This window comes from Phoenix dactylifera, chromosome 5 (assembly GCF_009389715.1).
Source record: "Phoenix dactylifera cultivar Barhee BC4 chromosome 5, palm_55x_up_171113_PBpolish2nd_filt_p, whole genome shotgun sequence".
Taxonomy (NCBI): Eukaryota; Viridiplantae; Streptophyta; class Magnoliopsida; order Arecales; family Arecaceae; genus Phoenix; species Phoenix dactylifera.
The window spans coordinates 163,620-189,799 of record NC_052396.1 but is presented as its reverse complement, the minus strand read 5'-3'; the positions used below and the strand labels follow the sequence as shown (position 1 = coordinate 189,799).

Sequence of the window (26,180 nt, the reverse complement as noted above, 5' to 3'; positions counted from 1 at the left end):
GCTTTGTGAGGAGCCAAGCAGATCTTAGTGGCAAGTGTTATTCTCTCTTGAATTCAGTCGACAGGGTGACAAAACGCCTACGTTGAGATAATAATATGCCATATTGCAGCAATTTAGGGTTTCCATAGCTTGTGACCGTGTCATATTAGGGCATCACTTTTGCTGAAAATTGCATAACGTATCCACGGATATCCCCGTGCAGACACACACATAGACCTCATTAATATATTGGATGAATCATTCCTTAGTGTATTAGTGGTCAAAAGATCTGAACTTTCTGTCTCATTATCCCACTGAAGTGGATTTTTTTAAAAATATTATTTTGATTGCGACAGCATTTGTGTAAATTATCTGATACACATCTGCAGGAAGACCAAGCATTTCGCTCAATTGCTGCTGACTACTAATGGGCTTCTAACCTTGCATGTTCCATCTGACCAAGTGATGGAACCCAAGAGGTCACCTTTTGTTGAAGAGTTCACAGCGGAAAAGATAACTTGGTAGCTCAGTTTCTTGATATTCTTCGTGAACTGCAGTTTACTGGGCGTCACCTTCACGTCTATCCCAGGTGGAGACTGAATGCTCGCAACGTACGTGGTTTCCTCCTCAGCTCCCACATTGGTGACCGTCCTGTCCACTATCTTTCTTCCATTCCCCATCAAGCTCGAGATGGTGATCGACGGGTAATTCAGATTGGAGATCAAGTCCTTGCTTGAGTTCTCTGGGCACTCAAATCCATCCGGAATGGTTGTTATGAGTTTGATTTCTGATGACTGGTATCCGTAGTTGCACAGAAACTGCAAGTAATCTTCGGTTCCTACTTCATACACCAGACCCGGTTGCAGTGCACTTGTTGGGCTTACTTCCCCTGCTCCATAGTCATATGGCGTCGCTGTGGATCCCGAGTCAGTTGTGAGTGAAGCCTCATCGTTGTTCGTCTGAGTTGCTATATGTCGGGTGGCATCACACCCAGATGAGTTCGAAATTAGTTTGCGACTGAAACAAAGCAATACAGTCTCGAATAGTTCGAAATGAGGAGCTTGATACCTGTGGTCATGATTGCTGACCGGATAGCGGCTGGACTCCAAGTAGGATTCCAAGCTTTGATGGTGGCCGCGATTCCAGAAACATGCGGGCAGGCCATGGAAGTCCCGGAGACAAGTTTGAATGCTGAACTCTTCTGGCCTTGGGGAACCTCTGAGGAGTCGCTTGGTATCCATGCTGCAAGGATGTTGACTCCAGGAGCAGCGATGTCGGGCTGCAGACATAAATCTCTATTCTCTTTACCATCTTCATCACTCGAACACAATTAATTTTGACACAAAGGATGCCCTACAAGGACCAAAAAGTTTTAAAAACATGATGATTGAACCTGCCTTGAGAATGTTACTAGTTTGAGGAGAAGGCCCTCTTGAAGAGAAGTAGGCCACCATTGGTGCTGGCTTATATTTCGTAACTGTGATTGTTGGAAGGATTGTGGCAACTGGGTTCCTTCGAAAAAAAACAAACAAGAAGCACACTTAGTAATGGTGAAGTAACAAGTTGATGCGGCCATGCATAGAAGAAGAATTTGTTATTTTTAGTTTTCTTTTACTTGGTGGAGTTGATGTAGGTGAGTATCTCTTCCGCTGCTTGCGAGGAGACTTCAGTCGCTGGAAAGGAGACGTAAGCGGTAGCAACGGCTACTCCCAAGTCATCAATCAAGATCGCACCAACTGCACCCGAGTTGTTCAATCCTTCTATCTTTGACATCTTCGGCGAATCGTTGTGGAAGTGCTTGCAAAGAACAATCTTTCCTTTGATCTTGCTTCCATCCAATGCGCCAAGCTCGCAGCGACTGAATTATTCATTTTGAGATCAATAGAGTCGAAGTATTCTATAATCTCTTTCGGGTAGATGTTTACATTAGAAGATTTGTCTCATTTCACTAACCTTGCTGATTCGACGTCGCTGGAGCTAGAATTAGACTTGGCCGATCCGCCATAGATCAATGGATATACTGGCGACTTCTCCAAATTAGAGAAGTTTATTGCCTCACCCTGCAATTTCCAATAACAAGAACAAGACCAGCAGAAAGAAGTTGGCTAATTTCTGTGGCTTGATGAATCCAGAGGAATTCTCTCAAGAAATGAATCCAAAGAAACAAAAGATCCAAAAATAAAACAGCGAGAATAACATACGCTGACTGCCTTGTTGCTCCCACCCAACACGATATCAGATTCAAAACGCCGATCGATGGTCGTGGCAGCAACTGTTAGAATCCACGGGGCCGCGTTCACCACCGTACCGGCGTCGGGTCCATCATTCCCGGCGGAGCACACCACCGTAATCCCCTTCGCCACGGCATGGAATGCTCCGATGGCAATCGGGTCCTCATCAAAGTCTGGCCGGAAGTACGCTGAGGCCCCCAGCGACAGGGAGAGCAGGTCGACGCCGTCGGCGATGGCATCATCGAACCCGGCCAGAATTGCAGACCCAGAACAGCCGTTAAATGTGCAAACTCGGTACATAGCGATCCTGGCTGCGGTGGACCCTCCCTTGGCTGTCCCTGCTGCAAGGCCGTAGTAGGAAGCCTGCACGACCGCATTCCCGCCTGCCGTGGAGGCAGTGTGCGTCCCGTGACCAAGTTCATCTCGTGGAGAGTCGGAGGTGGCTCGGCCGACCGGTGTCGCTGCAGCTCCATCATCCTTGTAGTACCTTGCTCCAATCAGCTTCCTGTTTAAGAGAAGAAAAGGATCGATGACTCAAAAAAGGAATGCTCGGGGCCTTCTCCTTGGTGAGAGAACACGGGTCATGGGTTCTCAGGTGGGGCCATGAGGTGCGCACAGAACCAATTCTATTCTAGTAGCCCAGGGCATGCGTCCATTGGTTATAAACAGTATTAACTAATTTTAACTACCAACTGCTCTGGTTTCAGCTCACTTGTTACAGTTGGATGCATTGAAATCGGTCCCTTTCATGCAAGTCCCGTTCCATCGGCTTGGAATTGCACCCATGCCTTCATCACTGAAGCTCTCTGATTCTGGCCAAATTCCTAGAAGCGAAAAATGATGAAAGAATTTACTTAGAACCTAGACTTTGGGGTCGGAGAAGCCAATTAATTTATGTTGGATAGGAAGGAAGGATTTTGATTTTTGGAGCTTGCCTGTGTCTAGGATTCCAATAATGGTGTCTGATGCTTGAGTTGATGAGGCTGGGTCTGAATCTGGATTCGGGTCGGTCTCCACCATTGTTTGCTGTAGGAAGTCCCATGATCGAGTGGTGTGGAGTTGGTAGATGGGATCAACAAACACCGACACAACTCCTGCTTTTCTACCGATGGCAAGGGCCTCTTCCTTTGACAATCTTGCAGCGAACCCAGAGAAACCATGCCTATAGCTCCGGATCAGCGTCTTTTCTGCATGCTGTCCCCTGATCCAAATTTTAATCCCAAAACGAGGAAAGGAACCATATGTTAAGCCTTTAACATGGTAGCAGAGCTTCGAAAACTAGATGGCCTCATGTCTAAAATACTAACAAACTGTGGAGCGATTTCAGATAATATGAACTATAAGATGGGTCTATAAATATATGTTGCCCAAAAAATTCTCTGTCATTGTAAAAAAATATAAAATATATAAAATATTAGTTTAAGCTTTTGGGACAAGCGGTAATTTTAACATGGTATCAGAGCAAAGGTTCTGAGTTTGAACTCCGTCCCCGCACTCTTTAATTTCATTATTAAAAATTTCACATGTTAGGCTCACCTATTAAAAGAATGGAAGCTTTTGGGACAAATGGTGATTTTAACCGTCCTAATTCCTACAATTTCCACATCCTACCTGCAAATTGCAATAATACTAAAAGGAAAAATCTGAATGAATAGGGAGAGGCTAAAGGAGGAGCTGAAGAGGAAGCAACCTTTGCAGTACTGAAGCCAGAAGCTGAAGGTGGCTTTCCTTCAAAATGTTCCCAGAGGAATCAGCTGGAACAGCTCCCATGTAGACCACATAAACATCTCTGTTCCCTTGCTGGCCCCAGAGCATCCCTATCTGCAAGAGAAGACAGACAAGGAGAAAGGAAATGCGAAGGACTACTGAAGGACCCATCATATCCTTTGTCTCAGCCAATTCCAAAATGAATGGCTCTTCCTTCCTACTGTGAGGTCTGAGGATTTATAGAGATGTCAACAGAAGGAGGTGGTAGGCATGGCTTAGTGGGTGCTTGCTGATACCTCCCCCACTGCGAGCCCACTGCTTGCAAGTGCGCCATCATCTCTTTAACATTTAGCAATTCTATGGAAAAAACTCCAGTCTCACTCTCTCTCTCTCCCTCTCATGATATACTATATTTGAGTCATGACAGTATGCTGATGAGATGGAATGATGTTGCGCAATAGCAAAATGCTAGAGAATTGGAGCTTTACCTGTCGCTAGTGTAGATAGGATGGGGGGGATAAGATATAGTGGGCACAGAGGTGGTACACTAGTGCTAGTATAATTGATGAATTGCAGGAGGTGTGAAGACTGAAGGGTGTGCCATGTTTGCAACATGGGATTTAGACATGCTGAGCCCTATATGATACTCCAAGGATCCACAACTTATTACTCAAGGCTTTGTTGAAATCATCACTTATCCTAAGAGCTTAAACTAACAGGATGAGGTAGATTTATTTATATATTTTATATTTTCTTGCACTCTTCCTCATATGTGGGCCGAACTTTATTTTAATGGGTGAGCCCAACATGTGAAATTTTTAATGATAGGGTTAAAGAGTGCGGAACTGGGTTCGAACTCAGGACCTCTGCTCTGATACCATGTTGAAATCACCATTTATCCTAAAAGCTTAAGCTAATAGGATGAGGTAGATTTATTTATATATTTTATATGTGAAATTGGAGCTGACTTACTTAGTCTCGCTTTTGTCTGGAAACTGATAGTTCGGACATGTTTTGTTAGCTATAAGAAAAAGAGCTTGCATTGCCCAGGTGTCAATGTACGTTATGCTATAATGTGGTGCATGAGAAGATTAGATACTGATATCTGAATGAAAAGTTGCTATGTTTTAATGTCGGTGCCCGACCGCCTGATCGCTCCATGTTAGGCTGATCCCTCCATGTTAGGGTTTGATGTTTGTTTTGGAGAATCAGATGGGTCTGGATAAAATTGTCCGGGTATCAAATCAAAGTGGGGTTAGGTTTGAGCCACTTAGAAAGGATATTAAAAACATATGGGTTGGCTTGGTTTTAGAATGCTTAAGTTGACCATCTCCGTCACCTGGGACCATTTTTTATAGGAAAGAAAAGCTACACGCACTCCATGTTGAAAATGAAACCACCTTCGGGAGAGCATGCAACAACGGAAGAAAAACTATAAATAAGTTGTACAAATGCTAAAAAGAGGAGGGAAAAAAAAAAAGAAAAAGACTCACTACATGTTTGAATATTTCTCCTTCATTTTTCATTTTAGATGATCCAGAAAGATCTTTAGATTTGATATGAATCACTTTAGTCATTATGAGTAGGGCTGAACAGGATCCAAAAGCGAAATTCACCGTATCAAATCACAAGCCAAACTTTCAAAAACCATAAATTAATTATACAACGTCCAACTAAGATAATCTTTTTTTAAAAAAATCATATAATTTTAAGAGAAGCATTTTTAAATTTAAAAAAAATTATTTTTACAATTCTTCCATCTCCCTCTAATTTTTTTTAAAAAATTCAAATTAAACGGATTAAGAGAAATCTCCATTCTCTTAGATTGGATCATTATATATAAGCAGGAAATCTTTTTCAACAAGTTTGTCAAAGAGATAAACAAGTGATGAGGGGGTAGAAATAGCCCTATCCCAGCCAAACACCATCTTAGAAATCAGAATTACTTGAAAGTATAGGATTCTGATCAAAGGAGCTTATTTCAGGGACAACAATTCCACTGGAAGCTGGAGCTGCTTGTTACAACCGGAGTTCATATCAGGCAAAGCGGTTTTAGCACAAATTGGGGCTTAACACAAGGTGGATTAAAAGCACCAGAAGATTAGGTCACATCTTAATCTTTCTTCTACTTCAAAGCCCATCCTAAATAAGGATAAGGGTGGGATATCAGCCCATCACACCAATACCCAACCCCCAATGAATCTATCAAGTGAAATAGTTAACACCCTCACAACTGAGTTAAGGGGCCAATGCACCTCAAATGAATCAATCAACTGAACCAGTTGGCCCCTCACAACTGAGCTATGTAACCAATGTGCCACAATCTTTGGGTCAACAAGAAATTATAATGATACCGATAATAATGATAAAGCCTTTGAATGATAAGAGCAGCAAGCACAGTATCACATGTACATATATACAGATTATCTCCACAGACATTGTAGACCATCTGATGTGCAAGAAGATATTATAAAAGATAAAAAACAAACAGTTGTAGAAGGATAGAGGATGTCAAAAGGAACAAGCCCGAATCCAATAAAAGAATACCAATAAGATCTTTTGTTCTACCAAAACAAATGGCTCCATAGGATGCGGTTCAGGCAGTGCAGTTTTCTCGAACACTTTGTTAACTGACTGTTAAATTCATGGCCAACATGGTCAACCATCTGTTGTTGTTGCTGCACATGATCCAGAAGAAGAAGAAGAAGAAGAAGAAGAAACACCATCATAAGACATGAGACACCGGATGCTCATGAAGCTCAGCTATATCAAACTAGAAAGTGATAGATGGTCAACAAAAATAAACAAGATACCACATCATCAATGATGTCAAAAAGTTCAATCCAATATTATAACTGCAATTACATAATTATTTGAGTGTCACAGTAACAAAATTGGTAGCGAATAGCATAAACGGTATTAAGTTTTAACACAAGTCACAGAATAATATAAAGTACTAACAACTGAAAAGTCTTACGTTTCTTCTAGTAAAATTCAGATAACACATTTATCAAACCTGCAAAATGACTTTGATAATGAAAGACAAACCCGAGAATAATATAAAACAGTTAATAGATACAAAAAGACAAAATATTATTGAAAATGCAAGGAATTTTTTCAATTAGGAGCTGGTGAAGGAAGTTAATCAGTAACTGTGAGACTGGAGCTAAGCAAATTGCACGGAAAAAAGACAAGAGTAACACAACACTCTTTCCATTAAATATTTACGAGTTACTATGTACAAAATCCATGACGAGAAAGTATTGATCATGATCTAATAAGTTTTTCTATTAAAAAAAAAGAAAAGAGACACCCCTTCAAGTTTCGGCCAGTTACACTTAGGTACCAAATTTTTAAAAAAATTCAATTAGCCACCAAAATTTTATTTTTGTTGCAATGTGGCCCAGCCATCTATAGTTCAGATCATTCTAGCATACTAATACACAATATCATCCGCTCCAAAACTTATAACTACTTTTATTTTTGGGTAATTAAATATAACTGTAACCAATAGTTCAAATCCTTAGTTTCGATAAGTAATCATCAACATCACACTTGAATCCTAGTGTTAAAGATTTAATGTGAAGTCTTTAGTTCAACTCAAAATATAAAAATTTACCTGAGCTGCTTATTTTTCAATTGAGTATCTAGGAAAGAGCAAGTTTAGCATTATCAACTCCTGTGGCCAAATAAACAATTATGATTTTGCATAAAAATCATATATTTTAGGAAAAACTTAGGATGAAAAATTATGATTACTCATTCCCAGTAGGATCCAGAAACAGATGAAAACATGAATGCTTAATCTAAGTAAATATAATCTATAAAAAATTTGACATTTACTCTCTATATTCAAAAAAAAAAGCTAAAAACAGAGTTGACCAACAAGTGTTAAGGCAAAGCCTAATAGGCTTAGATACAAAGCAAATTTGGATGCATGTAAGCTCTAACATTGATTTAAACAACATCCTGAAAAAAATACTTTTTTCTTATAATATGCATTTTTCAAGAACAATATGGCTCTTTAAAATGAAGTCCATCTAACAAACATATTTCACGCTTAGATGTTATGTGGTCTCTTTTTCTTCCTTTCTCCTTATATTCTGCTTCGTCTCTTCGTTTCTTCTTTTATCAGTATTAAAGAAAGAAATGAAACCATCACCTGAAAGACTTTAATAGCCCAAATGCGATTGAACCACCTTAATCCAAGCAGAACCATATTGAAATGATAATTACAACCAGCCCATTCTCCACTCTGGGCAGTTATATTTACACCAACCAATTTTATTATTGAATCGGTCTTTTTCTTATTTACTACTTTAAGGTGCAACACTGGACTGTTTACAACACTACCAGTTTAAATTAACCAATACAGACAGCATTACCCAGTTTTTGTTCCATACTCCGTTCTTTGGCATATGTAATTTTATTTAAAAACATATCTAGCTATAAATCTGTTTTATTTTCACAAAATGATCACCATCGCTGATCAGACCATAAGATAATGTTGGAGTAATTTATAGAATTTATATTAATGATGAATATTTAAAGAGGATTTTTTGGGAATAATTGATGTAATTTAAACCATTATAGAATATCTGATATGTGCTGTTATAATTACTCATAAAAATTTGTTTTATTTAATTGTATTCTTGCTAGAAGACACCTGAAAATTTCTGCCAGTTTCATTTATCCCAATATTGAAACTTTTACAATGGCATTTTGTTGGTATATGTTTGACACCAATTTATCCCAACCCACAAATTGGCCTAAGATTGTCAGCAAAAACTTTAAGAAGGTTGATGCCAGGTCGACAATCATGTACATTTGCCCAAACCATTTCTGAAGCCAACAACATTTGATGTTAGACTGTCCAACTGAATTCATCGCGACAATCCATTGATAGAGTTATGTTTATTATTGTGGTCCATGAATGACATATATGTAAAATATATATACATACTGTCTTGTAGATTGTCAACGATTATTATCAACTTTATGCTTGCTCCCAATATGTAAAATACTCAGGTTCTACTACAATAGGGAGCACTCTTACAAACTAAGATTCACTTACTAAATAAGCCTCAATTTCAATGGGAGAAATTGAAGCTAATTACCTATCTAGTGCCACTCGCAAAAATTCTGACCTATCCAAATGGGTAGGAAACAATGCTAAAGTGATTTCAAAATCATCACCATCATTGAAGCCCTTTCCCATGAATGGCGGGTGCTATCAAAGCCAACCATAAGTCAGGCAGGCTTTGGTGGACTTAGCATCTTTTCGGAAATAAATATCAGTATAATTTTTCATCTTATTTGTCATCTGTTTTGTCTGTTGCAATTGAGATTCTAGATGTTTAAGTTGTCATGGTCATCATATTCATAAACCAATTTGGAAATAAAAGCCAAAAAGAAAAACGAATCATTCAAATGTCAGAAAATGTAATGGTTAAATGATCAAAACTATTTAACTTTGAATCTGTTGATCAGAAATTAGGAGCCACAGAGTACAATACACCAAAAGACAGCAATTTGCAGAAAGAAGCTGCTAAGCATTAGGTTCAGATTAATACATATTAAACATGAAGGGAAATTCAAACCATCTAACGGTGCACAAACTCTCTTATTGGTCAGATCAAATGAATACTGATCTTGCAACTAATGTGGTTTGTTGAAATATATAGAAGTGAAAAGATTTAAAAGATAGAACCATCAATTAGGTATAATGAATAATCAAATATTGTGACCTTATTGAAGATTGGCTGCTATTTGGTAATCTAGATAGGAGCGTATGGAAAGAAAGGAATAAAAAAAATGAAATCCATTGTAAATTATTTTTTATCATAAATAACACATGTTCTTCTTTTACACGTAGCATGGTTTCCTGAACAGTACACTGCATCAAAACATAACAGTAAGATAATTTTTGTTGAGAACTGCATCTACAAGTAATACAAAGAAGCAATGCTAATAGATTGTCAGGAGCATTAAAACAAGTCCCATAAAGTTTATCCTCCCCATCGCTCTGTGATTTAAGCTATGACAACCTAAGGTGCTGCTAAATAGAAGGATCTTATCAACAGCCATGAATGATAAATCATATATCAAACTGCTGAACTGAGAAATCGGGTACCACAATAGTATGAGCTAAAGTCACAAAGATTTGTAAATAAAACTATAAAGAAAAATTTATCCTAGACCCTGTCTACCAGTTCAACTATAGACCGGGCCTATAACGGCCATAAAGGCTTACCAAAAACAACAAAAAAAGAAATTGAAACGAACCACCCTCATCCGACCACCCCTCCCCCTTTTTCGCTTCTGCCGTCGCCGCCTCCACCTCTGCACCCCCCGCCCTTGCCGTGGCCGCGCCGCCCTAGCCTCCATCCCCATCAAGTGCCCGTGCACCCATGGGCTCCCCCTCCTCCCCTTCTCCACCCCTAAAATGCTAGCCATTAAAACCTCTGGCAACCTCCTCACCCTCTCCTTCCTCCCACCACCCCCTCGCCGAATGCTGATCAGGATCTTGTCACCGTTGTTCCCCAGCAAGGAATTCTTGTGGAGCAGGACCTCCTCCAGAAGCTCCAACAGCTCGAGGTCATCATGCCGCAGCCCGTCCGGGATGTGGAGTCGGGCGGTGCTGGGGATCGGGCGGAGAGGAGGGAGGTGAGGATGGCGCAGTTGGGAGGATATGAGCGACGCTCGGGAGGCAGAGGACGCTTGAGAGAGGTTCGAAATCGGCACGCGAGCAGCGCTCGCTCAGTGGTGGGTTTCGCTCGGCGATCGTGGCCAGGGTTTCGCTCGGGGGAGGAGTCAACGCTCGGCCGAATCAAAGGGTTTTGTTTCCTTCCCCCGTGCCCCCTAGCGCTGAGTTGGTCAGCCCTGTCCATGTGGGCAGGCCGTTATAGGTTTGGTCTACAGCCGATCTGATAGACCGAGCCTAAAGTATGATCTCTCGTAAATAAAAATGTGACAACCACCTTACTTTATCGCATTGGAAAGACTATACTGTGTACCCAAGCACCTAACCAATTCAGCATCATATACACAGTTAGCTATTAAGGTCATCATTGATATCCAAGTAGCAGGTGCTGCAGGGCTTGGGTAACCAACGCCATACACCCATGAAAAGCTAGAAGGTTAGGAGGGATGTGGCAAGATGCAGTGGGGAGCAAAGAGAAACAAGAGCTAGACCTAAAATAGAAATGCCAATCTGTCTCTAAGGCCTTATTTGGAGGAGCTTTTAGAGGCCAAAATGTACTTTCTAGCCATCCAAAAGCACTTTTAGATAAAAAAGGGATATATGGTAAAATTTTCAAAAAGCCGTTTTATCTTTCTGCTGTTTTAGTTTTTTTCAGAAAGCTAAAACATAACAACATATAATACAGCTTCTTGGAAGAAGCTTCATTTTGGAGTTTCTCGGAAAAAGCACTTTTAGAAATTGTCGAGAAGCTGTTTTGAGTTATAATATTTTTCTTTTTAAACCAAAATACCTATAATAAAATATAATAATTACACAAAATATCCTTTTATAATAATATTTAATATATTTATTATTATATTATATTATATTATAAAATATTATATTATAATATAATACATTAATATGTCATATCAAAAAGTACTTTCTTAATTTGTTTACAAAATACATGTTAGACTTTTACCGCACTTTAAAAATGTAATTACGAAACAATTTTTTTTATAAAAGCTCTATTTTTAAAAGCTCTACCACTAACCGCTCCTCCAAACGAGTGTCAGGATGCCGAAGGAGTAAATGAGCGAAGGGTAAATCGGAACTGACCTTTAGTCTTCTTGGCCTTGGATGAACATCCAGCAGCCATCGCATTCCCACGGCCACAAGCCAAAATAACTTTAGATCCCGTGCTCGAACTCCCCATGCATTGAATATTGCCAACCTCACAAGCACCAAAGTTCGGACCATCCAAGGCTCCATCTTCATCGTCACCTTTCCCTTGCATCACCGATTGCATGCAGTTAACGCGGTCATCGCAGCGCAAATTGCACGAATCTATGATGCGGGCACCGAGAAAGCTCCCCTGGGGGGCATTAGAAACCATATCCCCACCCACTCTGGCCACTCTTTGATACGGGAAGGCTCCGATTTCTCCTTCTATCCTCCCTCTTATATCAACAAGCAAGCACCTAAGCCTCGTCGCCTCTGCCTCTAGAGCTGCTTGGCCCTGCAGCCTCTTCATCAATTGCTGATTGAGAGACCTCAATTGGGCAACCTCGTCCACCAGGGAGGCCGTATGAGCCTTCTTCTTCTCGCGGTACTTCCGGACAGCCTCTCGGTTGCCCATCGGTCTCTTCTTGGATGAGCTCTTCTCGGCGGAATCGGAAGTCTCCTCCGCAGAAGCCGAGACGATCTTGGTGTGGACATGGAAGCAGGTGTGGGTGTGCGAGAGGTTCGGCCCTGGATGATTGCAGGTGTGGGTGTGGGTGCACGAGTGGTGGGGCACGTCCTTGAGGCTCTCGTCGAAGAAGTCATTTATCGAGCAGCTGCCGGGCATCTGGTCCCCGAATTCGGGGCCCGGGAACACTTCCGGGTCCGGGAAGTCGAAGTCCAAGTCGTCCATGCCCGAATTGAGCAGCTGAGTTCCTATTCCAAAAGGGAATTGGAAGCAATAAAATTCAAGAAAGGGCCGAAAGACGAAAGATTGTATCGAAAGTATGGATTTTAGGAACAATCCAGATGGAACAAAAAGGCTTGCTTGCCGGAATCAGATAGCGGCACGTTCAATTCGGTTCAAAAGACTGGATTTTTCGGAAAGAAAGCAGAGAACAATGAAACCCTAGAAGAAACCCGGACCAAGAAAGGGAAAGTTAGGATTTTGATGGATCCCTCGTTAAAGAGAGATAGAGTACAGGGTTTCGAGGCACTCACGAGACCTGGGACGAGTTCTCACAGCGATGGAGAAGGCGGCTGTAATAGAGGCTGAAATAGGGACGAAGCGAGAAGAAGGGAAGCTGCCGTGAAACGGAGAGGAATTTCTTGCAACGACCGAGCGGATGGGGGGTTCGGGTTGTACCTTTTGAGCGAAAGAATGATTCACCTTCTTTCGTGACGTTAACCGTTGGATCGCACAACGGATACTTCAAGATATGTGCAGGCGGATGAAAGAAAAGTTTAGAGTGCTTGGAGATCTGTGCGAGGCGCGATCTGGTGGTTGACGTCGCGAAAGAAGAAGGTCACAGACTTATCACAGCTTCACAAGCCTGGCCACTGGGAACCTGGGATCCATCACATTCACGTGCGCCTCAGGTGCACCTCAAGGCGGTTCCGCAGGTTTCCGTGGCCCCGCAGGAATACGCATTCCCCGTGCCACACTACTTCCTACTTCAAATTTCCGCGTGGGACCCACGCCAATCCCACCAATGGCTCTGCACGCTAGCCGGACCCTTTTAGAGGCGCGTCACAGCGTACCAGTCTCCTAAACGGAGTAGGACTCTCCCCGCCCTCTATAAATAGCCCCCCGGACCCTCGGCTTCCCTGGTTTTCCTGCCCCAAAGCTCGCCTTCTCCCAGGAACCCTAGCCCTAATTCTTGCCTCCTCCCCAGCTCCAAAAAATCTTTTGTCCGCGCGTTCTCCCGCTTGATCTCTTACAAATATCGAGTTGGTGCCCAGATCTTCTTTCCGCCTTCGATCTTGCTTCGATTCGACCCTCGGTTTCTTGAGATCTGCAACCCTGCTGTTTCTTGCGGCGGTTTGGGAGCCGATTTGCTGCCTTCTATCTATCTGAACCGAAGGAGGGGGGAGATCGCAGGCGGGCGGCCATGTCTCGGTGCTTCCGGTACCCGCCACCGCCTCCGTATTACGAGGAGGGCCTGATCGAATCGATTAAGGTTTGTTGAGCAGTGATGCCACCGCAGTTGATTTCTTGCATTCTTGCTCGACTCCTTTTTGGGTGATCGGTTCGTTGGATAGGCTCTATTACTGTGTATAAATATCTCGAAAAATAATAATCAAGAAGAACTGTTGAATCTGTATAAAAGCCGTGTAAGATCGTGTATCTATATGTCGAACTAGATGGAAAATAATGTAATTAACTCTAAGATTGGGATTGCCCACGGTTGGTGGCGTTTTTTTTAGTGTTTCAGGTTCTCTGTTAATTATATTAACCTCTCAATTTGGTTTTATAGTGAAGTGATTGATGAGTTTATATGGAGTAAGTTGGGATGGTATTATATGGTTTTCGCGTTTAGTCATGTTTCACCGATTGGCGTGATTGAAGAGGGGCTTCCATGCGGAAAGTCATCTTACTACCCATGTCGTGTTAGTTGATTTGAATGTGTAGATGACTGTAGTTTATGAGATGCATGCTGATGTAGTGTGCCATAGATGTTCCTTGAGGTCCCAAATTTCTCGATTTCATGTTATGAAGAGAGTTCAGATTGCAAAGCAGATTAGTTATAGCAGGTACAATTAGACCAGTTTGACCTCCGGTAACTTTGAAGTAGTGAAAACGCTTGGCATCCTTAATGACATGTTTTAGGTGATGTTTGAACAATAGCCTACCCATTGTTGTGCTTCCTCATTATCTTTTGGAACTTCTTTAGGTAGGGTTTTGTTTTGGGGGGGGGGGGGGGGGGGGGGGGGGGTAACACCTCTTTTCTCAGTACAAGATTGTCTCTAGAGATTATCTTTTTTAAACTACTAATAAGATCAAATAGAGTATGGGTTGAAGCAAGCAAGATGAAGAAAGTTACCATTGGATGATCCAAATATAGGTTGTGCTTATTGGCATGGAGGTTAGGGGTGGCAATCGGGTCGGGTCGGACATAAACGGGTCGGGTCAGATGCAGGTCAGTTCAAAAAATCATAAATCTGAACCCGATCTGTTTATTTAAACAGGTCAGAAATTACAACCTGAACCTGTCATGTTTAATAAATAGATAACCCGATCCGACTCGTTTAACCTGTTTAATAAATAGATAATCTGTTTGCCTAACTCGATCCGACCTGTTTGACCCGTTTAACCTGTTTAATAAACTGGTAATCTGTTTGCCCAATCCGACCCGTATAGGTAAATCTCTCCTCCCCTTTCTTCCTCTTAACTATATATTATAATCTTGCTGACGTTTACCATTCCGTGTCTAATAAATATTAAATAATAACATGACTTCTCCCATCCCCATTTGCCTCCTCCCACCCTTCGTCTCCCACCAACCTCTGGCACCCTGCTCCCTCTATGAAGCCTCCCTCGCTCTAGGGATTGAAGCAATAGTGGAAGTCATCGATGAAGAACCAGCGGCAAAAACAACCTGCACGTCCTTCCATGCTCTCTTCTTCCAGCTCCCAACTCTTTCGATGTCTCTCAAACTTCCTTGTCTTTGGCCTTGGTCTGGCTCCTTGTCACTCTCTTCGGCCGGATGCCGAGTCTGCCGACGGGGAGGAGTGAGAAGTGAGAACCCAAGCCCAAGGACGGCGTCGCGGCAAACGGGCAAAGGGCGGAACTCGAAAGAACTAAGAAACAGGAAGCCAGAAGGAAGAACCGAAGTCCGAAGAAGAAGAGGAAGGAAGAATGCCGCTCTCGCTCTGGTCCTCACTCCTCTGTCCTCTAGACGACTAGACCCATGGACGGCTGGACTCTAGTTACTATAGCAGAACGGCGGATGGAGAAGACGTGCTATGCTTATGGTCCTATGGGCTATTCGGCTATGGACGGCAGGAGGATAGTTACAGTCTCACAGAGGCTATGGACGGCAGGAGGACAGTCACAGTCTCATAGAGGCTATGGACGGCAGGAGGACGGTCATAGTCTCACAAAGGCCATGGACTTATGTCGCCTCAAGCTTTACCTTTTCAAACACGCAAATGGGTGTCATTAATATTTAATCAAAACTATTGCAAATAGGGAATTGCGAGAAGACGTGTCAGGTGATGAGACTTGACAGCACTCAATGTCGAGTTCGGGAAGTCCTCAGACATGCTGAGCTGCGTCGTTTTAAAGAATATTTACTCATGTCAAATCGATAAACAGTCTAGTATGATAAGTCATAGACATCTTATCGTTGGCGAGCGTGTTTAGAGCTCCGAGTAGGCAGTAGGAGGGGGCTTTTTTTGGACTTGGGCCGGCTCTAAACAGGTTGAACGGATCAATCTGTTTACGACCCGAACTTGTTTAGACCAAACCCGAACCGGTTTATGGTGGGTCGAACACGAGTCGGGTTGGCGGGTTGGGTCATATTTTGTCACCCCCAATGGAGGTGCTCATAGTTGGATTGTCCATAGTGTGCAAACCTAGAAAATAGTGGTTGACTTATAAGATCAGAACGTTAGGCCAGAGATAGTGCCCCATTGTATGCGTTGTATATAGTTCTAGGTGTCTCATTACCATTTTAACGTGTTTTTAGTTTTGTATATGTTTAATTGGAGTGTGTTCTGGACTCTGATAATCTCCTGACTCATATGCAAGAAATTCTTTCTTAGCAGATATAGTTTTATCTGTGGTATGCTTGAGTCTGTCAGTAAAAATTGAAAAATGGTTTCCATGGGACACATACCAAAGGACAAGAGTATGATACCATATTTTTTGTTTTTTTATCAGTTCTATGCATATTGTATCCGGATATAACTTTTTTTATCAGGCTTCACACAATTTACATCATGCTGTTACATGTTTTGAGTTTCATGTCCATGAAAACAGACGGCATGATATATAGGCTTGATAATGATGCATTAAGATGATAGGATGCATCAAGATGTCCAACTTTATACATTGATGTGCTTGTGATCTGCATTGAGGTGAGAAAAGTATGATGGTGGATGTAGAAGTTGCATGTGGCAACAAATCTTTTGTAATATTTGTTTGACCCAAAATAAGTACTTAATTAGTCGAAGACTATGAAAGAGTTGTGTGTAACATCTGCAGTTCTGTAATGTCTTAAGTGGACTGCTTGCTTGTGGTCAAGCAACTCTTTGAAGATATGGAATTTGTCTTAGGGTTTTCCTTGTCATGATATCGAGAAAATTTAAAGAATAGAGTGTTGACCTTCTTTTTAAAGTAAAATCATAGGATAACCATCAAGTCTGTCTGAATAAAGGTTCAAAAACTTGGTTTTGGTTTCAGACAGATGAAATGAGTATTAATTTTGTCAGAGCCGTTTTGATAGTAATATACCCTAAGAACAAAGAGTAAAAACAGGGAACAAAATTAAAACTAATCTAAAATGAGGAAACATAATATAAAAACATATTAGGGACCTTTGGATGAATTTTTTCAGTTGTTTAGCTTTGAAACACCCAAGAACTTTCTGTCCTCAGAAGACAAAACACTCAGAGTCATGTTGAAATCGTTATACATCATCGACAATTTAACCTATGGAATAGGTCTATGAATTGTGAGCAATCGATTCTACATCAGAAATTTTAATTTTTAGTTCTTCCAAATGTTCTACTAACATAAACTCTAGTTTGGTCTAGTTTTGGAACATTTAAAGCAATGAAGAATTGCTATTAATTAGAATGAGCAACCTACAAATGTATTAAATGTGGCTTTATAAGTTATTTTCAGCCACAAGCAAAAGCCCCATTTATAGACTGGGATAGGGCTGAGTTTTGGAAGGAGCTTCAAACCATGTTCTCAACTATTTGAAGTAATACTGTGAGATTCAGGCATAGCCTTTTGCAAAGCATGTTGTCGGTTTTAGTGTACTATTTGTTGGCAACTGTCAGCATGTTTTTAAGAGCAATGTGAAATGTCTCCTTTTTATCATCTTAAAGGCTTTGCATTATATAAATGGGTGTCAATTGTCTGTGTGTGTCCTTGAGAAATTGCAAGTTGCCTGGTGGCAACTTCTCTTAAAGGCAGATTTTCTCAATATATGCTATAGACTGGCCCAAATAAGTGGCTTTCTTAAGAGTGTAACACTTGATTTGCTGCTGGAAGATCCTTTGGTTCTGCAAATTGATACACTTCTTTCTTGCGATTATGTGTTTCTGGACATCACATTGTGTTCATGAGTGTCATGCTATTATTTCTTGAAGTTTTGGAAGATTGTGTTCTCAAAAAATGGATGCTTTCAAGAGCATTCTGTGGTTCCATTATATTACTCCTTGGTTCTGCTTTCCTTTTCCTATTGTCTTCTGGAAATGATTGTTCTGGTGCACTGAAACTCCAGAAAGAAAGGGAAAAGGCCAAGAAGGAGAGGAGGAAAGAAAAGAAAAGGGAGAAGAAAGAGAAGAGGGAGAAAGCTGGTCAAGAGAACACTGAATGCCAAGTACATAACCACAAGAAGAGGAAGCACGAGGGAAAGAGCCGGCTGGATCAGAACGATGGCTACAATGCAAAAGCAACAACTGCTGCTAATTCTGTTGAGCAGTTGGAGAAGAGCGGGCTTACAGAAGAGCATGAGCAGCCATGTTCCGTTCGGAATACCTATGACTCCTCCGAGAGCTCCCAGGACAGCAGTAAGAGGAGAAAGCTTGTGGCCACCAATGTCAGCCAAGCTCGCCATGGTGAGTAGTTGTCTATTATCAATTTTTTCCATTCATATCAGGCTCCATAATTGTTGTGTTCTAGGTGAGCTTGTACCAATCTTATGTAGGTGCTGATATTATTTTTCTCGTGAAGGTTCGATCCTTCGCATCAGGTTACCGCCGGTTAAGCAAAAAGATCCAACACCTGCAAGCATGCCAATTGTGAAACAAAAAGATCCAACACCACCTGCAAGCATGCCAATTGTGAAACAAAAAGATCCAACACCACCTGCAAGCATGCGAATTGTGAAACAGAAAGATCCAGTGCCACGTGCCACCATGCCAACAGTGAAACGGGATCTAAAGCCACCTGCCACTGTTCCAACATTGAATCTAACAGATTTAGCACTTACCAGAACCAGCGAAGAGCCATGCTTCTCGGGCAGGGTTATGGAAACTGCCTTTGAATTGGAAGCAGTGGAAACTCGTGATAGCAAGGCTGCCTTAAAAAGGAATAGCAGGATTCAAAGAATGGAAACGCAGTTCAGAGAACTTATGGCAAACTGGAACCCTCCACCTTTGCAGCTCGAGCATTCAGATATGGGCAACCAAGACTGGTTGTTTGGGTCTCTGTCCTCAAAGAGACGGTCCGGTCCTGATGCCAACAGGTGCAAAGCCAGCACAGAAGGCTTGTTGAGCCATGTAACCGGTGTGCCGTCTTCTCTGCAGCCTCAAGCTTGTTATCTGTCTGAGTTTGGTATGTATCAACTTCCATATGTGATTCCATATTGAACTTGTGGTTGAGAAACGAGCTTGTTGATCTAAAGCCATCCGCCACCATGCCAACATTGAACCAAATAGATTTATAGTTTACCACCAGCAGCAAGGAGCCATGCTTCTCGGGCATGGTTATGGAAACTGCCCCTGAATTGGAAACATCAGAAACTCCTTATGAAAGGAATAGCAGGATTCATGAAATGAGAAGGCAATTCATAGAATTTATAGCAAACTGGAACCCTCCATCTTTGCTGCTCGAGCATTCAGATATTGGTAACCAAGACTGGTTGTTCGGGTCTTCAAAGTGATGCTCCAGTCCTTATGCCAAGAGGTGCAAAGCCAGCACGGAAGGCTTGTGGAGTCATGGAAGCGGTGTGCCATCTTCTCTTGGCCTCAATTTTGTCATCTGCCTGGGTTTGTATATTGTATCATCTACTTTCCGTGATTCCATGTTGTAGTTGAGAAACATGCTTGCTGTATGAGAGCATTTTATATAAATACAAGAGGTGAGGCTGGGAAAGGAAGCAATTTTTCTTCCGCATTTTTTTTTTCCAATGGTGCAGTTGAGAGCAATTTGTATTTAGGGTTTAAGTTGGGCAGCATATGAATAATATCTAATTCGTGCGATAGCTCATTCTTTTCCAGGGTCCTCCGATACACCAGTTTTCTTTTAACCTGACTGATGTTGCTTTCGTGAGAACCGACCTTTCATGTTTACCTGTGGTTACAATTATTTTTGGGTAAAATACTTGTTGATATTTGGTTATGAAATTGTTCGTCAGAGAGGTGGTTAAATGAAAAATAGCTGTGTACATCAGTTTTGTGGCGTTGTGGAGTGTGCAGGCTGGTTGGGGATGGCAAGGCAAGTGATTGCATGGAGGGGAAATTATGCACAGAGGGGGAGGCAGGGAGAATATCTTTTTGGCCTTTTCTGGCTGCCTTAATAATTTGAAGGGGAAAAGGGATGGGAAGGATTTCTCGATGTACTAATAATTCTGATATGACACCACTCATTTGATCATGGTTCCCTTGAAGTGGTTTCTCTCCGAACTTGTATCATCAGTTCAGGAGAGGCCATGCGTCCGAACTTGTAGAAGATAAGATCAGGCCTGAAATATCAATGAATTTCCAGGTAGCAGCCTGATCGGGCCAAGAGACATCTGTAAGGTAAAATTAGTATTGGTTTACTTCTCAGTTCAGTTATCAACTGGATTAGAATGCACTTCATTAAGGATCGCTACATTCGTTGGAAAGACTTTGAGAAGTCGAAAAGAAGGATAATTTCTTTAACTTCAACCGATCCTTATCCAAAGCATCCAGCAGAAGCCCCCACTAATAAACTGTCTAAGCAGGAGGTACTAAGAAGCAAAGGTCATCAAGAGTCTGCAATCGAAACCTTACGTTGCGTGATGTGGAGAATACATTTACACACGAGATTGCTCACATTGCCATGATTCATACTGCGCTGCATTTAAGACTAGAAATCAGGCATTTGAAAATATGCCTAATTTTATTTTAAAATCATAAAGAAGTGCATAGGCTTGAAGGAAGAACCAATTCAGGCATAAATAACAAAACTAACCATGAGTCGCGTTTGACATCATGGTAAGAGGTATTCATGGATATTGGTCTCTTTGCCCTGCTGATGTTTCTCCTATTATCATGTTGTTATCTTCTTTGGAAGCTTGTGTAAACCTAAGCAGCACAATGCAAAGTTTGCAGCTGGCCTTAATACTGTACAAACATGCCCAAAAGCATGCAAAGTGAACAGAAGAAAACAATTGTCATAGCCGTCTGAGAAGAAGCTAATCAAAGCTTGAAGAGCGACTCCATCTTCCTCGTAGGTACTCCTCCAAGTGAGCAAGTTGGCTCTGTTCGAAGCTAGCGACCGATGCATTATCTTCCACATCAAGCAATGCAAGGCCTAAATGTGTCTCGATGCTTGAAGCTGGATAGGTTTCCTCATCCTGACAATCCAACTCGTTGAGTGTAGTATCGATGTGGCAGTTCATCCAAGCCTCAATATCTTCTACACCTTGGAGAAGGTTCAGTATCTGTAATGCAAAAGGACTCAAACATGTATCTGGCATTGTATAATGTAAACAGAGAACCCTTCTAGTATGCATGAATTACTTGGCTCATTCGAGGTCGGAGACTAGCGGCCCTTCTAATGCAAAGAGATGCAGCTAAAATTATTGTTCTCATATGAACCTCATCAAGCTTCGCGTCAAGATTGGGATCCACTAAGTTCATAACATCCCCTCTCTCTAGTATTGGTGTTGCCTGCTCAGAAAGTATCATCCAATCAAAAAAGTTTTCTTAAATTTGGTTATTCAGATTCAGATATTTTGGTACAAACAAGTGCTTGAAATCATAGATCAGTCCATGTCTACCTGTTTGGGTTGAATAATTAGCTTCATCAAATTTTATGTGCCTCATTACTACTGAAGGCTGAACTTCTGCCAAAGCAAGCTTTCTTTGTGTGTGTGTGTGTGTGTGTTTGTGTGTAGTAAAATTCCTCAAAGTCAAAATTAGGGTTCTGAGCAATAACACAAATATAAATGGCAAGACGAGGGAAATCCATGATTATCTTTTGGCATCTCTCAAGAACAGAACATGGAACTTTTGTGAAGTAGTAAAATTCTGCAACAGATAAGGGCCTTACCCACATGACCAGACTTTCTTGGCCTTTGGGATTGCCATCGTTGATTGGTTTTCTTCCTGATAGCAGTTCAAGTAGAACAACTCCAAAGGCATAGACATCAATCTTTTCACTAATCTTCCCATACATAAAGTACTCAGGAGCAAGGTACCTGTGGAGGCGATCCAATTATTAAGAATCTTCATTTACAGAGGATCACATCAAATCACTGCAAATTGGGCACAGTTTGATGGAAAAGAAGTATACCCAAAAGTTCCAACAACATCACCATGTGTTACGTAGGCTGAAGTTGTTGGTGCCCATGTAGCTAAGCCAAAATCAGATAACTGTCGTAGAGAGAGAGAGAGAGAGAGAGAGAGAGAGAGACCAGATTTCTTCAAATCTAGTCGAAAATTTTCAAATGCCTATGCTAATTGAGTTTGGAATATTACCTGAGGCTCAAATTCATCATTGAGAAGAATGTTTGAGGACTTGACATCTCTATGAATTACTGGTTGAGAACAGCCACTGTGAAGGTAGCCTAGGGCCTCAGCAACCCCCATTGCCACCTTAAATCTCATGTCCCATGGTAGTGGTGCCTCGACTCCTTTACCTGTCTTTCATCAGTTGGAAGCAATGCCATAAAGTGATCTATTTGGGCTAGCTTGACAATGATACAAAAAAATCGAATACGCAAAATAATCTAAAACATCAGAAAATTAAATGATAAAATGAAAAGCATGAGGACCACACTAATAGGCATGCTGCAGATCTTAGTAAATTTTGAATCAACCTGGATGAAGATTGACAAATTTTGTAACGATAAAAACACTGGTACGCATTAATCAAAAATTTGTAAATTGAGGTGAATTAATTTTTTTGATGGCGATACCGTAGAGGTTTTCCTCTAAACTTCCTTTAGAGAAGTAGCTGTACACAGAAATAAGGTGGTTGTTCTCCACACAAATGCCCATCAATGGCACTATGCGCTTGTGCCGTAATTTAGTGATGATGTCAACTTCCAAAAGGAAGTCTCTCGATGCATCTGCAGAAAATTTTGATAATTTGATAGCCACTTGCTGACCATCAGGAAGGCAACCTTTGTAAACTTGGCTACTCCCTCCTTTTCCGATCAAATTCTCTGTTCAAAATTGAAATCATGGTGAAGTCAGGACCTCCTTCAGAATGTTTGATAGAAGCGTGATATGAGCATCTTTGAAAGAGATCTTGCATTGAAGGAGAACCTGAAGAGAACTGATCAGTTGAATTCTGAAGTTCCTCGTATCGAAACCATTGGCAACCAGAGGTATTTGCTCCTAAGATTACTTTCAATTCCTTAATTAGTTCCATATGAGGTTGAGTAGATGGCAAAGTTCTGTTTGGTAGGTTCATAACCCACCGGACTACTGACATTTTCCGGTCTTCATCATCCTTTGGTGCTTCTGTGTTTGCTGAAACTGCTCTTTGTAGTAGAGGCCAACCAAGCCTATTTTCTGGCAACCTTCTCACTAGAACTGAAATTGAGCTTGGTCTAACCTCTGCCATCTTCACATTAACCAGAAGTCCCTGATCGTTTGAACCCTCTTCCTTAAGTCCACCTCTATATCCAACTTTGGAGATCCTAAGGGTAGCTGTTTCAAGCTTAACCTTCGAACTTGGGAAAATAACTTTGGGATCCAAACCAACACTCGGATGCAGCACACTACGAAGAGTCACCTTCGGTTCTCCTCCTAATGCGAAAAACCAAAACCCAAGGATTGGAATAAAAACATAGGCATCAAGCTAAAGTCAAGAGGCTAAGAAATCAGACCTGAAGGTGGTTTGGTAGCTTCCCTTTCAAATATCACCTTTCCATCGTGAACTGCAATTAAAGCAGTGCTTGGAGGGAGTTTCTTGGCACAATATTTGGCGACAGAAGCTGAACCCCTGAGGAACAATCATGGTCAGATTAGCAAGAGCATCTGCCATTCCCCCAAATGTAAATAGGAGTTGCACCTACCCAGATGAATAGTTCTTGTTGACTCCAATCACCACTGTCACGGCAGAACAGAGTTTGGCCTCCTTCACTAGGACTTCACGAATAGAATTTCCTGGAGAGATCCGGCCCACAAGAACTACCTACAAGCCATGAATTATTGGAGCATTAAACCAAGTTATCATCAATTACTCAACTGGTTTTGCTCAAGGATGACTCACTTTCTTCAGCTTACACAAGTCTTCATATATTGCCAAGTGGTCATCTAAGACTTCGATCAGAGAAATGGTGGAGCTGTTGCGGGGTTCTGAAAGGAGAATCGAACATTAGCAAACTAGATAAAGCTATGAAATATGGAATCATGTTACAACCTGAATCGCGACAGACATGAACTGCCACGACACGATCGCCCTGCTTGGCAACTTTGCTGAGGGCCCAATTGAGCATATCTCTGCCATTGGCATCCAGCGAGAGTCCCACCAATACACAACTGCCCTCGCCCTTCTCTTCATCAGATGCTACCTTATCGACAATCATCTTCAGTTTCTAGTATTTAAGCCTCAATGGATTCAAATCCTTCTAGAATTTGGAAGTTGCAGACACGCTCCTCTTACTTCAAAGCTCTGTGAATTTAAAACAAAGCATTAGCATTTTTTTTTTTTGAAAGAAAGAAAGAATCAATAGGAGTAAAAATAGCCCCGAGTTAAATATTAAAGCAAGACATTCGAACGCTTTACCTCATTGAGTTTAAGAAAATAATAGAAAAAGTTTAAGCTTTGCAAGTAAAAGACCAGAACCTCAGCGTATCAACAGAGCAAAATCCGCAGAACCCGTACGAGTAGAAGAACTGAAAAGCCTCATATATCCAACGAAAAAGTGCAGGTAAAACACAAACCTATTAGCTGAAACTTAACCCTACCTAAATTTTGCTCCTTTGTCACAGTCCAGCGGGTTCTTTAAAAATGGAATGGCCGCCGGAGATATCATCAGCCCCCTACTCCAACTATAATCACATTCAGATCCCTTCCGTTGAGTCACCGAAAAACCATGTCAAGGTGGCTCTTTGATGACAGCGGAGCTTAGTTAAGCCGCAGTTTTCTACTACCAGAAGGAGAAGGAGCTCGAGAGAGGGAGTTTGGAAGAGAGAAGAAGACCAGATTGTGAAGAAACCCACACACGGATAGAGAGAAAGAGAGAGTCCGGGAGTGGACAAGCACCAGGGTCCAAAATACAGGGGAGATAGAGGGAGGAGGAAGTGGGAGGGGAGGGGCGAGAGCCCTCATTCGATGCCTGCGGTTTATAATACCCGCCCCTTTTTCGCGGGAAACCACCGATAACCGGTCACCCGATCGCGATCCACACCGCTGTTAAGGATTCGGATACCGGCTACAGCGGGTTGCAGTCCAACGGTAAAATTTTATTCTACTAAAACCTGTAAATGGTTGGCCGTTTAGAACCAGAGTCGTTGAACGATATAATGGTAGGTAAATTTTCCATTTCGATCTCGCTGTGGGGTTGTGGACATTGATCGTTTCCTTCATGGGAGGGAAATTTGGACTCACTACTAATAAGATGACGTCCCATGCTAAATAATCCCGGTTGGGTTCGGGTCGAAATAATTCGATCAGATGCCGGATGCATGTTGAAATTATTTAACATTGATAATTTTATTTTTAATTCTTTAAGTCGAATGGCTTTGAAATGTTTAAGGAGGTGTTACGATCTCACTCGTCAGATTGTTCCCCCCTCCTCTGCTCAATGGCAGTGAGTTGATTGACCGAGGCCTTCCCTTACGACGAATGATCCTGGACCAAAGATGAAATATAATTTATATGCCTGTTGTTTGTAGATGGTGGATGGATGATTTTGACTTAAAACTATCAATGTGTTGCTGGTAAAAAGATGGATCCCTAAAAGTTCTGAAATATTGTAAGGAATCATCTTTATCATAAGTTCCTCAGTCACAATTGTTTGAAGTAGCAAAAAGATCTTTAAAAAATTGCAAATTCATGTGAAGCGACACTAAAGCATGAATGCAGCATCATAAATTTGTATAATCAAGATGGATTGCAGCATATTCTTGAAGAAAACCATTAAATTATCATGATGTCTAGAAAAATACGTGCGAAACACACTAAATTTAGGACTATAGAGAGAAGTAAATAAGATATGGTTCTTCGCATCAAAGGATACCACCTCAATTAAGGATAAATTGTTAATGCCATTAACAAATCTAGCTGCTTGAATTGGGAGGGAAGTACGAACACCATTCTCTTTTCTTTTCTTTTTTTTTAAGTATAAAAGGCTCGGTCCTTTAGATAACCAAATTTTCAAGTGATTCTTTTACCTTTTTTTATATAGTTTCAAGTTTCGATCCACTTTGAATTTTCCATCTTTATATGTCCAAGTACTGAAACACCACAGCAGAAG

At 41.4% G+C, this 26,180-nt stretch overlaps 4 protein-coding genes across 10 annotated transcripts in view; 1 reads left to right on the top strand and 3 right to left on the bottom strand.

Annotated features, from left to right (window-relative positions):
• LOC103714633 (basic leucine zipper 23-like) overlaps positions 1–12,977 on the bottom strand; it is a 35,366-nt gene extending 22,389 nt beyond the window's left edge. The window contains exons 1-3 of one of the 5 annotated variants that reach the window (XM_039126344.1): positions 12,823–12,977; positions 11,719–12,730; positions 6,266–9,813 (exon numbers count right to left, since the gene is read on the bottom strand). In XM_039126344.1, the coding sequence (XP_038982272.1) occupies positions 9,749–9,813; positions 11,719–12,514 (861 nt within the window). In that variant the 5' untranslated portion in view covers positions 12,515–12,730; positions 12,823–12,977 and the 3' untranslated portion in view covers positions 6,266–9,748. Of the gene's footprint in view, positions 1–6,265; positions 9,814–11,718 lie in introns of those variants that run through there. The other 4 variants (XM_039126345.1, XM_008801956.4, XM_017844632.3 and 1 more) reach the window with 4 other exon arrangements.
• Positions 227–4,136, bottom strand: LOC103714636 (CO(2)-response secreted protease-like). Its single transcript, XM_008801961.4, has 9 exons — positions 3,901–4,136; positions 3,146–3,411; positions 2,923–3,034; positions 2,181–2,715; positions 1,933–2,039; positions 1,595–1,837; positions 1,377–1,491; positions 1,048–1,258; positions 227–946 (listed from the first exon to the last, which is right to left on the bottom strand). The coding sequence occupies exons 1-9, from the start codon at positions 4,089–4,091 to the stop codon at positions 387–389; spliced, it is 2,340 nt and encodes a 779-aa protein (XP_008800183.2). The 5' UTR covers positions 4,092–4,136; the 3' UTR covers positions 227–386.
• A 442-nt stretch (positions 12,978–13,419) lies between the features above and the next one.
• Positions 13,420–19,763, top strand: LOC103714634 (serine/arginine repetitive matrix protein 1). Of its 2 annotated transcripts, XM_008801959.3 has the most exons (3): positions 13,420–13,781; positions 18,060–18,396; positions 18,512–19,763. In XM_008801959.3, the coding sequence occupies exons 1-3, from the start codon at positions 13,713–13,715 to the stop codon at positions 19,147–19,149; spliced, it is 1,044 nt and encodes a 347-aa protein (XP_008800181.2). In that variant the 5' UTR covers positions 13,420–13,712; the 3' UTR covers positions 19,150–19,763. The 2 variants fall into 2 exon arrangements, with proteins under 2 accessions (XP_008800181.2, XP_008800179.2); XM_008801957.3 differs by lacking the exon at positions 13,420–13,781 and having other exon boundaries at positions 14,536–18,396.
• Positions 19,570–25,015, bottom strand: LOC103714632 (probable serine/threonine-protein kinase PBL23). Of its 2 annotated transcripts, XM_008801953.4 has the most exons (12): positions 24,670–25,015; positions 24,122–24,373; positions 23,972–24,057; positions 23,775–23,893; positions 23,586–23,701; positions 23,020–23,505; positions 22,668–22,916; positions 22,228–22,388; positions 22,043–22,122; positions 21,800–21,947; positions 21,268–21,417; positions 19,570–21,188 (listed from the first exon to the last, which is right to left on the bottom strand). In XM_008801953.4, exons 2-12 carry the CDS (start codon positions 24,285–24,287, stop codon positions 20,940–20,942), a joined length of 2,010 nt encoding a protein of 669 aa, XP_008800175.2. In that variant the 5' UTR covers positions 24,288–24,373; positions 24,670–25,015; the 3' UTR covers positions 19,570–20,939. The 2 variants fall into 2 exon arrangements, with proteins under 2 accessions (XP_008800175.2, XP_017700118.2); XM_017844629.3 differs by lacking the exon at positions 21,268–21,417 and having other exon boundaries at positions 19,676–21,188.
• Positions 25,016–26,180: the final 1,165 nt, after the last annotated feature.